This window comes from Lytechinus variegatus, chromosome 2 (assembly GCF_018143015.1).
Source record: "Lytechinus variegatus isolate NC3 chromosome 2, Lvar_3.0, whole genome shotgun sequence".
NCBI classification, from domain to species: Eukaryota; Metazoa; Echinodermata; class Echinoidea; order Temnopleuroida; family Toxopneustidae; genus Lytechinus; species Lytechinus variegatus.
The window spans coordinates 25,017,408-25,032,336 of record NC_054741.1 but is presented as its reverse complement, the minus strand read 5'-3'; the positions used below and the strand labels follow the sequence as shown (position 1 = coordinate 25,032,336).

The window sequence follows — 14,929 nt, the reverse complement described above, 5'->3', positions numbered from 1 at the left end:
TCTCTTGTCTCTAGTACCTATATCAGCTCCAATTCAGTTGGCGATTTTGAGCCTTGTTTTCATGAACCTTGTTTTCAAAAGTGATTGTGAACACACAAAAAGGAATACAATGGAGGAAAATAAAGCTTTTTATCATTTTTTTTTCATGGAAAGGGTCCCGAGAAAAGGGTATTCTCAAAGATATATTGAATACTTCTCTTGGAAAGATCAGAATTGATTACAAAGATTTTAGCGACAGTACATATCTTTAACTCGTAAAACAGAGGAAAAGAAATATATTTGTCGGGAGGAAGATATTCCTTCCCGCGCAGAGCAATGAAACTCTGAAATTTCAAAGGGCGGACGTTTCATAAAATGCAGGTATCTTGTACCACATCGGCTCTAATTCAATTGATTTTCTAAGATTATTTAACTTCATTACAAGTAAACTAGTGCGCAAAAAGTTGAAACTTCTCTGATTTATTTAAATTATAACAAGGATACCTCATTTCTTTGACTTATCCTGAAGCGCTTCATTTTGAATCAAAGACACGTAAGTGTCATTAAAAATTACAAACTGAGGGCGCAAAACAGGACAGGAGATGAATGTGCAGGGAAATGACATGAAATTTAATAGAATTTGATTTTTAAAAAATATTGTACTTTTTTATTCAATACGACACGAATTTTATACCTTCCTCTTTTTAAATTAGGAACCTTTTTCCCAAAAAATTATGGTTGTTTATTAATGAGCTGAAAAGTTGCGGGAGAACTTGACTTTATGGAGGTGACGGCAGAAACTGATATAAAGATTTTTACCCACCCGGAGCCGACCAGAAGTTGCGCGATAAAAAAAAGGATAACTTCATATACTTCGGCCTAATTACCTTACTCTAAATCCATGCCCTATATACATTTGAACTTTAATTGGCAAGAAACACATATGGCTGAGGTGGAAAAATAGGGTAAGACAAAGGGTGGGGGAAACAATGGAGAACTTCAAAATTGTCATTTAACCGCGCGCAGCGCGGAAGCAAAATTCATATAAAAATATAGAGAAAGAATGAAGGAGTTTCTCTTTTGAGAAAAAAAAAGAATAAAAAGGACAAAAAAAACACAAAGCTACCTTTCTTCCCTTTCCTCCCTTCCCTTTTCCTTTTCTCCTCTCTTTTTCCCTTCTTTTTTTTGGGGGGACGTTTTGGGGGGGGCGACCGCCCCCACCACCCCCCCCCCTTGCTACGCGCCTGATACTTGATTAACCTTATGGCCCAGTTTTATTAACTAGGTCCATATACTTTCTAAGTAATGACATCATTTCAAAAACTTAACCTCAGGTTAAGATTTGATGTTGACGCCGCCGCCGCCGTCGGAAAAGCGGCGCCTATAGTCTCACTTTGCTTCGCAGGTGAGACAAAAATGTCAAAAGTCATCTTACCTTCTTTTGATCCAACTGTATTGAAAAAACCAGCTGAGAATCCTCCAGTGAAAGCTCCATGGAAACGCTGACGACCCTGTCGATCACGAACAATCTGGTCCTGTACAGATATGGGTTTCGGGAGGGGCTCATCTGTCAAATAAGATAACAAAAATTGAAAGGTTTCTGTGCTAACCCTAATGTAATGTTATGTACCTCAGTCATATTTGCTCTATGACAACCGTATGGCGAGTCAAAAAGAGATGTTTTATTTTCATTCAAACCACCTACAGATCTAAATAATTATCATTTACAATCAAAATTTAAATTTCATTATTTAATACAAATAGTTTTAAGCTATGAATTGTTCTCCAAACAGCAATTTGTAACATATCTCATTAAAGCTCCATCATATCGAAGTGGTTCAAGGGGTCAAGCCTATTTGTAATTTGCAGAGTTTACGAATGGATACACAAGATCATTCTGCCCCATTCATTGGTCAACTCTACCCTACTATGCCTATGACCAAAAGCTTCGGTCTCTGTTATGTTGGTTGTTCTGCTGAACTCCGTAGGCTCCACTCACCAAATACAGAGACCGAAGTTCTACAGGGACTCAATGGCCATATGTTTATGGTTATGTATTAAGTTTGGATAAAACAGGGAAGTGAAGTTACGCGACGGCCGCAGTAAATCACTGTTTTTTCCCCTTTTAAGTCTATTTTTCCATTTTGGTGCATTCCAGGCCAAAACGGAATAATAATCTTTTTTTTGGTACAATTCTTTTTCTATATTTTTAAGAAATAAAGACAAAATCAATGTGCCCCATCGTGCGGATTTTGCATTGTTAACCCCCTAATGGTATTATAAGTGTGCCATGCCCAAAACAAAGAGAATTATAACATGTCGCAATCGTCTTTTGTCCACAAATCAGATGAACAGTAGAGGCGCACGGCCAATATGGGAGACTCTCTCCAATAAGGGAGACAATCTCCCATATTGGAGACTTGCTTTGCAAAAGAACAAAAGAAACAACACCAACAAAAGCATGATTTTTCCACCCAAACTTTTGTCCCACTGAGGTCAGAAGCCCATTTGCTTTGCGTGTGGATGACAACAAAAATCCTTATAAACTTAAAAACAAAAGTAGACAGTGAAGTTTTAAAGTAGACGGTGAAAAGTGGTAATATTTCATGAGGAATCTGCTTATCACATTTTTATTTGCCGCCAAGGTAATCCTTTTTAAGCAAATGTAAACAAGGAAAATTGGTCTCCTAAATTGGAGACTGTCTCTGAAATTGGAAACCCAAATTCTTTATAAAGCCCCTTTTACACCTTCACGGGAGCAACACGGATCATCCCGGATTGTCAATCCGGGGTCATCCGTGTACAGTCCGGGTTACCGTGTACACTCCGGCTACTCATCCGGCGCCATCCTTGATGTACCGGCATGTCCGGGAGAACAATTGAACATGTTCAATTTTTCATCCCGGAGTACACGGACTGATAATCATCCGTGTTCATCCTTGTAGCCTCCTTGTACATCCGTATAGCTACCGAATGCATCCGGGAGGCTCCTTGTAAGAACCGGGTGATCCTTGTTGATACCGGCTTTATCCGGGGTCAAATGTTTGTATTGTTTGCGTACATGAACAATAGTCCGTATTCATAACCAAGCACGAGCATGCTCCAGATGCTGCAAAAAGGGACGAAACTTCATTCTAGCAAGATGACGGCGACAAGAAGTGGTAAGGTCCGTGTAAAGACCCAGTAACATCCGTGATCATCCGGGTATTCCGTGTTGGCTCCGGGAGCATATCAAACAGGATCCCTATTGCTACCTTGCCTATCCTTGTAGACTCCGTACTTTTCCGTACATATCCGTGTTAATAACCAGTTAACTCCGTTCTCACTCCGGGAATGCTAAGAAAATACAAATTTGGCACCCTGGATCATCGCGGACTGAGATCCGTGATGATCCGTGTTGCATCCGTGAAGGTGTAAAAGGGGCTTTAGTCTCTGATATTGGAGATAATCTCTCTCATGGGAGACGAGACAGTCTCCAATATTGGCCGTGCGCCTCTACTGATGAATACCTCGACTAGTAAAAGTTCTTCTAGTCTAGATATCGGAATTTAAAAATTCAAACAGTTTTGTGAATCGTAGATATTATTGTCATTGAGCCTCATTGTGAGTATATCAATCATATTGATGGAACAGCCTTTCCTAATTTTCACCTGAAGTGCCTAGACTTGCACTGCAGTTCGGCCCTTTCCTCTAGCGATCGCAACGGGTTCGCATTTAACACATTTCCTATTCTGCCAACACACAAAATGGGCAAAATTCATTGAGCCAGTGTATCAACATTTCAAATCCTTTTTTCATAAAATGTTACGATCTTTTTCTATTATATCTAAACTTCTTATTTCTAGTCAATTTACTCACATTTGCATCGCCAAAATGTTGTTTTTAAGGCCGTTTTCGAGAGCACCACCTGTCCGTCGTCACACGATGGAAGTCGCCATTTTGGAAAATATGACTCCAGAACCGGGTTAATCTTGCAAGTTACTTTTACTTGTTGACGCCCTCTGGGGGCATCAAATAACCATGTGTTATGTATCATTAATATCGGCAGACTTTCTTCTACAAGTTAGTGACGATTTCAGTTCAATGTCGGCAATTTTTTTCATTACAAAAAGGAGTTTTTTGGACACTTAAGGTAAATCATGTTTCTATTTTCTTACTTCAAAGCCGTATAAACAGAAAATTTCCCAGGGAACAGTCAAATATCAGATATAAATTAATTCTTTGAAGTGTATTTGTATCAGAAAATCTAATTTTGATATACAAGAATGTGTCGCATAGCTGCGCAAGAGGCGAATGCAAGCCCTTGTTGTGCCGCCTAGAGTGTGATTTTGATGCCATGGCTGACCGAAAGGAGTGAGTGGGCGTGGTGGCCATGGGTGTGGTACTTGATGCATGTATGTTATTGAAATTGAAATTAGTTGTAGGTGATAAGTTGTGCATTTGATTTCTGCATGAATTATGTGTATTGATGACAAATTAATGATAATTTCAACTTAATATTTCAAGAAAAAAAAAACAGGCAGGAATTAAAGCATGTTTAATTCCAGTCTCATTTTTTTTTCATGGTGTACAGGCGCAGACCATGCATTGACTGCTGCCTGGTACTGGTATTAAAATGAATAGATACATGACTATATCTATATTCTGTTGTTTTGTGTCATCATATCAATAAGCTGTCTCATCAATTCACATGATGTACACAATAATGGGTCCCTGTTTTATTATGTTTACTAGGAGGGAGATTATTTTGTAAATGTGATCGCACAGAAGCAAATTGCTGAGGAGTTGTCGAGTAGTGAACACACAACCCTTGAAACAGATGAATCTTCAAAATATGGCCAGAAGTATGGAGCATATGCAATAAGAGATGACACTGGAAGGCCTTACGTTGTAGGATTACGGGACCTGGCAACAAAGTCCGCAAAGGACACACTCGATGCTTTCAAACAAATCTTGTGGGACATCGATAAAGTCTACTATAATCCACAGAACAATCTTGCGTCACAAAATCTGCTATACCATTTGAGAAATACAATGTCGGATCGTGCAGCAACAGAGACGAAATTCAATAAACTCCTGGAGACGTATCGATCTGAAATATTACCAGTAATGATTGCTGACTGGAATGAGCTAAGTGAAGGGCTGAAGGATCAGCTGACACGCCAGAACAATTTTTTTTGTGGGCTACACAGCTTAGTGCATATCGCTGAAACTGCCAACAACACACTGAAAGAGGTTGACGCTCTCCATTTTGGTGCGGATGGGGTACCAATCAAAGACCCCAAATTCAGAAAAGCAACGGAAGCTGGCACGTCACGGATGATTCGAAATACGTGCAATATTTTCGCATATGGAGGTGATGCGAAAAATAGTTGTCACGGACGTTTCGCAGTTGTAGTTGCCGATACACTAAAAGAACATGGATTTCGAAATTCGAAGTGTGCCTTTAACTCCATACAGAGGTAACCGCTGTAACATCATCTTCCACAATGCATGTTGTGTTTATTTCCTTCACAAATACTTGGTAGAATTTTTGGAGAAGGATGGTGGGTTTTGTATGATCTGAAGGTGCCATTTTTCATGGTGGGCTGTAAAGCTTTAGGACTAATATCCAAACTTATCACAACTCCACTTTGGAATTTGATTGAAGACCCGAGTATCCACATCATCGATATGAATGCTCGTTACCTGCAGCTGTTCACCTTCTTGAGTGATGTGACAAATGGAAACTTGCAGGATTTTATGCAAGGAAAGGCAAGACCTTTTCCAGATGTGCCCATCAAGGATGATGTCATGTATCATGAGCTCATCAATGATTCAAATTTTGATGGGGACTGTGAAGTTATTCTTGGATCCGTTCTCCCTGCTTTGGCAAAACTAACCAAGAAATTGTTTCATGACCATTTACCAGGAGGCAGATATCAGGCAGTTCCAGAGGATGTAAAGACTTCAGCAAAAGGAACAGCAAAACACAACAAATATTGCGAGACTATGTTTGCATTTTATGATCAAATGCTGCGAACAAAGCCACATATTTCCACGATTGCGGCTGAAGCAAGCCTCATGTTTACTTTCAATAAGACACAACAGTGGCTTGATGCCAAGACTGAAGGAGAAGAGGTGAAAATACTCAGAGAGTCGTCAAGCTATCCGTAGTAACAGAAAACAGGCGAAGAGGATCCAACGAGAGTTCCAGGAGAGGAGAAACAAGATTGGAGAACAGAAAGCACAACAGATGAGAGAGAAGTTTGAGAAAGCAGAGGCAGCCAAGAAGAAGCAGCTGGACGCTAAAATTAAACAGTCAAATGACATTATCTGCTGGGGTCTTCTCCAAAGTGAAGAAAAGGTCGATGAAGCACTGGTCAGACTATCCCACTCCGAAAAGGTTGCTCTTTTGAAGGCCCAGTTGAAATTCAGAAAAAATGTGCTTGGACAGAAACCTAGTGAAGCTCATTTATTCAACTTCACAGTCATGGAAGATTTGGGAACAGAGAAAAAGCGAAGGAATTTATCGCCAGATGAACTGACCCAGAATGTAAAAAAGTTGATCAGGGAGAGTCTTCTCAAGGAACCTGCAGAAAGGGAAGAGACAGGAACTGGTCTGGTTAGAAAGAAAGTGCAGCATAGATTCAGTATTGAAGAAGGGGACAAATGGTGGAGTGGAACAGTTGTGTCACAAGTAAGCGTTCTTGGTGTAAATTTACACGTTCTGATCTCTTCGTTCACCAAGCGCATGGAATTGATTCAAACGTTGCTCCTATCATACGGTTATTCCAGCAATGTTTCTGCTGGTCATTTAGACCTGCTGCATGTTCGTTGTTTAGCAGGTTACTTCATTCTTCAAATTAACACTATCCAATCTGCAAATTATTTTTACATCTTGATAATTGTTTCTTTTACAGTTAATTTAGATAGTTTCATCTGCTTTTATGAGGAATTTCCAAAATAACATTCTATTTCAATAACACTGTTATGCTTTGATGTTTTTCTTGTTTGTGTTTTCAGATCTGCATTGAATGGCGTTACTCTTGAGCTTTCAATTCATTAAGAATGTTTGTGTTATTTGCAAGCGTGTTGTATTTTTATTTTTTGCATGTATTTCACCAGTTTTACTTTTTTTACAGAGTTGCATAGTTCTACCTGATGTTTGATGAATTCTCAAATAAAATTATATTTTGTTAACCATTAGTGTTTTGATGTTTTTGCATGTGTTTGCATGTGTTTGAATCGTGAATTGTGTTGAGTTTTGATATCCTTTAAAATGTTTTTATCATTATTTTGAAGCATGTATGATTTCCATTATTTCACTGTAAGTTGTTTATGTTTCAGATTAGTCTTTGCATTCATACATGTATCTGTACTTGGCTTTCTTTTGCAAATGCAGAAAATGTTATTTTAAAGTGGTGCACAGTGGCGTTGATCTAGTCTTGAGGACGCAATGATGATGATTTTTTTAGATATGTCTTACATTTCTTCATCATTGACGTCTTGACACTCTCTCCATAATGCCTTCAGCGAACGACCAAAACAAAGATGGATTTCCCCCAAAAATCCATCTTTTTAAACCGAAATGACTAGAATTTTGTTAATTTTATTAATTCTTACACCTTCCTACGCCTAATGCGTAGGAAGGTTTTAAATATTACTTTAAAAAATGTAAAAAAATGAAGATTTCTTACCCAACTGATGCCGCGTAGACCTCTCGTTCCACATGTAAACAACGGAAATACAATAGCGTCGACCCTTGAACCGCTTATGTATGACGTACTTCCGGAAAGCAATGCCGTCTTAACGAACAATTTAGAGATAAAAAATCTTATTTAACAAATGTTAAAATTATTTCGTGATCATAAATAATTTATATATATTGATATGAATTATTTATGATCACGAAATAAATTTTAATATTTGTTAAATAAGATTTTTTATCTCTAAATTGTTCGTTAAGACGGCATTGCTTTCCGGAAGTACGTCATACATAAGCGGTTCAAGGGTCGACGCTATTGTATTTCCGTTGTTTACATGTGGAACGAGAGGTCTACGCGGCATCAGTTAGGTAAGAAATCTTCATTTTTTTACATTTTTTTAAAGTAATATTTAAAACCTTCCTACGCATTAGGCGTAGGAAGGTGTAAGAATTAATAAAATTAACAAAATTCTAGTCATTTCGGTTTAAAAAGATGGATTTTGGGGGGAAATCCATCTTTGTTTTGGTCGTTCGCTGAAGGCATTATGGAGAGAGTGTCAAGACGTCAATGATGAAGAAATGTAAGACATATCTAAAAAAATCATCATCATTGCGTCCTCAAGACTAGCGTTGATCCATGTTTCGAATTGGGGGAAGGGGCGCAAAATGTTTGCCCCCCTCCAATATGTTCATAGGGGAGGGGAGCTGCCCCACACCAGGATCAATGCCCCTGGAACAGCATTATGTAAACTTGATAAGTCATTTTGAATTAAAATATGGTCTTGTAAAACTTCTTTCAGGTACCAGGGTACCCATCGTGGTTTAATATAGTGTACACGGAATCTCCAGAGACAGTGTACACATATCAGTTGGAGGAGGACCTTAGAGCAGGGGTCTTGGTCGTGGAGGAGGAAGACTAAAGGTAACACAGCCATGCTCTACAAGATCACCTCTTGTGTTGCATTTTAGTCAAATTAACTTAGTAACCTACATGAAAAAAAAGTATGGAAGTTTCTTAGATCTACAAGTACCTGTAGATCTGCCACCCAATGTAGTCTTGAGGACGCAATGATGATGATTTTTTTAAATATGTCATATATTTCTTCATCATTGACGTCTTGACACTCTCTCCATAGTGCCTTCAGCGAACGACCAAAACAAAGATGGATTCCCCCCAAAAATCCATCCTTTTCAACCGAATTAAAGAGCATTCATTTAATTTCATTAATTCTTACACCTTCCTACGCCTAATGCGTAGGAAGGTTTTAAATATTACTATTTAAAAATGTAAAAAAATGAAGATTTCTTACCTAACTGATGCCGCGTAGACCCCTCGTTCCACATGTAAACAACGGAAATACAATAGCGTCGACCCTTGAACCGCTTATGTATGACGTACTTCCGGAAAGCAATGCCGTCTTAACGAACAATTTAGAGATAAAAAATCTTATTTGACAAATATCAAAATTTATTTTGTGATCATAAATAATTCATATCAATATATATAAATTATTTATGATCACAAAATAAATTTTAATATTTGTTAAATAAGATTTTTTATCTCTAAATTGTTCGTTAAGACGGCATTGCTTTCCGGAAGTACGTCATACATAAGCGGTTCAAGGGTCGACGCTATTGTATTTCCGTTGTTTACATGTGGAACGAGGGGTCTACGCGGCATCAGTTAGGTAAGAAATCTTCATTTTTTTACATTTTTAAATAGTAATATTTAAAACCTTCCTACGCATTAGGCGTAGGAAGGTGTAAGAATTAATAAAATTAAATGAATGCTCTTTAATTCGGTTTAAAAGGATGGATTTACCTAGGGATACCTAGGGAAGTTTCTGAATGTAGGCATGTTATTTCTCTGTATTCAGTTCTAGGTTTTTCCTCCTCAAGATGGCTGGCTCACTTCCGGGAACAGGGCTTTCGTAGTCATATTTTATTGGCTCATTTTTCCAGCATCTATCCAGGGCAGCTTCAAAACTGTGCACACTTGGGGCAGTGACAACATCATTATTTAGGCTGTTCCATGTCTTACGTATTCTAACATAAAAAGAATTCCTATATTTTTGGGTCTTTGTCCTTGGTATGAACAATTTTTTACTGTGACCCCTGGTATGTTCACTATATTTTTCTTCTAGATTAAGTTTTGTGCATTGATCATAACTATTAAAGTGTTTATATGTTTCAATCATATCACCCCTAACTCTTCGATACGCCAGAGTTGGGATTTTTAACCGTTTAAGTCGTTGTGGATAGGAAAGCTTCCTTAATTCAGGGACTAATTTTGTTGCCCTTCTTTGTACGTTCTCTAATGCATGTATATGTTTCTTCAGTATAGGGTTCCACACAGCATGGGCATACTCAACTTGTGGTCGGACAAGCGACTTATATAACAGAGCAAAGTTATTTTTGTCAAGATAAACAAAAGTTCGTCTGATCAAGCCCATAAGCCTGTTGGCCTTGTTTATTTTTGATTGCATGTGTTCTTCAAAGCTGAGTTTATCATCAATTACAACACCCAAGTCCCTTTCGGAGGTGACATGTTCAAGCGCATCATTCATTAATGTGTATGGAAAAGCTTCCTGCTGGTCTTGCGTGTTACCAATAGAGAGTACACTACATTTCTTGGGGTTGAATTTCAGCAGCCATTTTTGGGGGGAATCCATCTTTGTTTTGGTCGTTCGCTGAAGGCACTATGGAGAGAGTGTCAAGACGTCAATGATGAAGAAATATATGACATATTTAAAAAAATCATCATCATTGCGTCCTCAAGACTACACCCAATGTGTACTTGTCTTGGGTGGCAGAAAAGTTCCGCGTATAGCGTCCCTTTAAGAGGCCATATCTTCAGTTATGCCTATGGTGCTCCAATTGTAATTTGGTCTTCACCATTGAATTTGTCTTGAAAAAACCTTTCAAGTGATGTATAATTTGTCTGTATTTAAAAAAAAATCATGTAATATAGCTATTTCCTCAGGCTGGGCTTCGCCCGGACGCGTCCGTCGTCAACAACCCTCACGAACGGTGGCAGAGCTCAGCCAGGGCATACGCCGGGCGCCGTCGCGTCGGGGCAAGGAAGGTGTGGAGAGGCCAGAGCCAAGGCAGCTCCAGTGGCAGTGCAGAGCCGAGTCTAAACTAGCAGATCACGCAATTTCATGGTTTGAAATGAGCAATGAATCAAAAATTCAGTGACAAAAGACAAATATGGTAACTCACCTTCCTCTATTATCTCAAGAGGAGTTCCAAAGGACACAAAATCTTCATTATCTGAGTCGGAGTCCATCGCCGATTCGTCGCTTTTTGTAAGGAATATGGTAAGGTGTTATCAAGTGAAGAATAAAAAATGAAATTTTAGACCGAAACTAACGACACCGCGTCGGCAAAATTTTTCCCCGGACTTTTCCCTTGTCGACTAATCAATAATAATCATAACTTATCATAAGATAATAAAATAAATGAAAGAAAACAAAAAAAATATTTATTCATTAAATTCCAAGTCCTGGAAGAAAAATTCTAACAAGAATTTGTCTAATCCCTTGAATGAATTCGACTTCAAAGAAACAGGGAATTGTTTTAGTCTCACCATTAAAATCTCCTGGTATGAAAGCAGGGAAACAGAAATGCGGATCTGCCATTCGATCAAATCCACTTTTAAATAGGAGCTTTAATTAGAATTTCCTGTCTGAGTCAGTTGGAAGAGCAAGTATTCCGAATGAGTTAAAATCAAGTCTTGAAAATTTTTGACCTCGTTTTCTCACATAACCATCACCTATACGGTACAAAAGATTAAGATAAGGAAATCAACAATCGGCACACATTGCTTAAAATACAAGAAAGTTAGTTTAAAAGTATCACAATAAAAATGATGTTAAACAAAAAGATAAATATTTCAGTTACTTGCTTAATGTTTATTTTTTTAAGATATATTTTTCCTGAACAATATACAAATGAGAATGAATTGATACAAGATACATTGTTTTTTCTACTGTAAAGCTCATATACATGAAATAAGATTTGTATAAATTTAATGTCTTTTTTTTAACAGCCCCCTCTAAATCAATCAATAAAATTGCTGATTCAACAATTTTCATGAGGTATCAAGTCAAGTTTTAATTTGTAAAGGGTATATTTTATTCTTCTTTTTTAAATAGTACGAAAGTGTGATATTCCCAGTGAAATCATCAGTTCCCTCATTTGCTTACCAAAGAATTTAGTAAAACTTTCAATTCCATAACTTTTATTTATATTACAGCCTATTTTGAATAAATTTTCAGTGTTCTACTTTATTTTTACTCACTTACTGAGTTATAAAAACATCCAAATTCTGTTTTCTCTTTAGGTTGTTTGGTTTTCTTATTTAATCAATAAAACTATTTTGTTTGGGGACTATTTTATTTTCATTAAGACAATGATCTTGCAACAAATTAAGGAGTTGCCTGTATGGTATACATGTATGTGATTATGCAATATATGCTTATTTTGATATCTGTTAATTATTTCTAAATATTTAGCCAGGATTTTGTTCTGAATCATATGAAATTTAACATTTCCGGAAAAACTGTCATTTTAGGCCTCATATAACCACACCATACATCCCCCTTTCTCTCTTTACTCATTCCTCAGTTCTTTTTCACTTCTTCTTTTCCTCTTCCCAATTTTTTTTGCCCTCTCATTTCCTCTCTTTACCATCTTTTTCACTTCCTCTATTTATTTCTTTCTGTCTCTCTCCCTCTCCCTTTGTCACTCGTTCTTGCTACATTTTTCTTTAAAAATGATCTCCAGTGATAATTTAATATTTTTGAGTGATTTATATCATTAGCCAGTAGTGTACAGATGGGGGGGGGGCTTGGGGCTGAGAAAAAAAAGATAAATGAAGAGTGAAATATGACATTATTTTCTGAATACTATTTCAAAATCTTTCACAAAATTGAATTTTTGTATTAAAAATTCTATATTTTTGCTTCTTTGCTTCGTTGTTCACAGCCTTGTATGAACTTTGTCTGATAGGACATATCAAGTACCCTTAAAAATTTTGGCTTATAACATCACTGTAATCGACCCAATTATGAATGCACTGAAGAAATGAAATTGCAGAACATATACTCATTACCATCTTAACCAGCCAACATGTACACATACATTCAAGTGCAATTGACAAATAAAGACCTACTAATGTCAAAATATACTTTATTACAAAATGCCTACTAATACAATGGCATGAATGATATGTAGTGTTAAGTTTCCATGTGTAATGGTTCTCTACCGCTCTCAAAATATCACTTCACAAATTACATATGACAAGTAAGTATGGAAAGCAAAATGTAGAACAGCAAAATGATTGCAAAAATCAGTAGTTGTTACTTCCAAGAGTTAGATTCCTGAAGTTACTATATTTTTTAATCAGCCGCCAATATTTTTGGTCATTGAATTTAAAGTTCAGCCAGAATATGTATTACACACCGACTGCTGATAACAATTGTTCTGAAAGAGTGTTTTCATTCCATGATCCACTTTCAGACTACACTATATCAACACTTCTAATAAAATTCATAGACCAGTTCAAAGTTACTTCAAGGGCAATTTCAATCAAATGTCCTTTAATTTCTTTCATTGTGATAGGCAGATTTCAAAGCAAGATATCATGTAGGCAAGCCTTTTGTAGCAGGATGCAGAAATTGCATAGATCATGTGACTAGAATAGCATTTGTTGCATTTCTACTTTAAATGCTAACTGGCTAACTGTGAATACCAGTCGCTAGTGGATGGTTTTTGTGTGTGGATGTAATGAAAAACACAATTAAAAAGAATGTATGAATAATCGAGACATCAAAGTTGGTGCTTATCTCATTAAAGGAAACCAAAATACAAGGAGAAAATCAATCTTATAAGAAAGAGTAAAATGAGCAGAGCAATCTAAAACTTGTTTTATAAAAATCAGTTATAGAATGAGTAAATGAAAGTTTGCAAACTCTTGTTTACTTTCTATGGGGATCCTCAAATTGGCAAACATGCTTCAAAATGGCTGATTTTGTGGAGAACTCTCCACTTGTTTTGTACACAAATTTTCTGATTTTCCTCATTATCTTTCAAATTGCATCTTGCCTCCTTCTGAGCACAACATATGTCATGGGAAAATATAATTCACGCCACATATGTCAAGGTCAGGAGGAGATATGAAATATGTAAAATAAAGGAGAAAATCTAATTTGTGTACAAAACAAATGGAGAGTTGTCCACAAAATCAAACATTTTGAAGCATATTTGCCAATTTGCGGATCCTCATAGAAAGTACAAGAATTTTAAATTTCCATAACTTGCTTATTTCATAACCGATTTTGATGAAACTTGTTTTAAATTGTTCCTTTCGTTTTACTCTTTCCTATAAGATTGATTCTTTTCTTGGGTTTTGGTTTCCTTTAAATCTTAAACCACCATGTTACCTCAGTACAAATGACCTTCTTCTGATAATGTGCAGATTTTTCTAAGCCCGTCTTACAAAGACTTATGATTGATTCATTCAATGTCAACTATATGGAAATCCACCAATGTCATAACTTTTTCTTCAGAAAATTTGCACAGTGTACTCTGTGAATTGTCAAGAAAATGAAGAATGTATGAATATACATCATATCTAAAAACAATTTGAATAAATATGCATTTTAGATTTTGACATTGCCGGCTTTCCATAGTTGTGGTTGATTGGATCAATCGCAACTTTTGAAAGATGGGATCCAAATCAAGAGCAGAATGGAACAACAAACTGGCTTATTGAGAGCTCATGCTGATTCATGACAAAAAATAATTATATGATTTATCTAAGCATTTATTAAAGCATTTAAGGCACAAAGACATTAACCACACATATTCAACCATTATTGCTAAATACTTGCTTATACTTTTGATGTAACAAAATTATATAGTTTTTATTGTACATAACTGCTAACAAATAAGCATTAATTGTTTGTGGTGATTGTTTAAATTTCAGATTTTATGTCAAAAATATATCAATCTTGTGTGAAAAAATTAAATTATTTAGTGTTTCTATTTACATATACATTATAAAATTTCATTTAATAATTTAAATCAAATTTACAAAATTTTTGTACAACTTCACCAACTTCCTGCAAAATGTTCAATACCATGTACTTACAAATAAAACCAAACATTTTTACATGAAATAATAAATTTACTTATGCTACCTTTAACAACCTAAAACTAATCTATCAGATATTAATGGGTCTGATGTTAACAAAAAAA

The 14,929-nt window shown here is 36.4% G+C and overlaps 1 protein-coding gene across 1 annotated transcript in view; it reads right to left on the bottom strand.

Moving 5' to 3' along the window:
* The window catches only part of LOC121407670 (G patch domain-containing protein 1-like), a 50,064-nt gene extending 39,070 nt beyond the window's left edge, over positions 1-10,994 (bottom strand). Inside the window, exons 1-2 of the mRNA XM_041598853.1 lie at positions 10,889-10,994; positions 1,415-1,546 (exon numbers count right to left, since the gene is read on the bottom strand). Coding sequence (XP_041454787.1) covers positions 1,415-1,546; positions 10,889-10,955 — 199 coding nt within the window. The 5' untranslated portion in view covers positions 10,956-10,994. The remainder of the gene's footprint in view (positions 1-1,414; positions 1,547-10,888) is intronic.
* Positions 10,995-14,929: the final 3,935 nt, after the last annotated feature.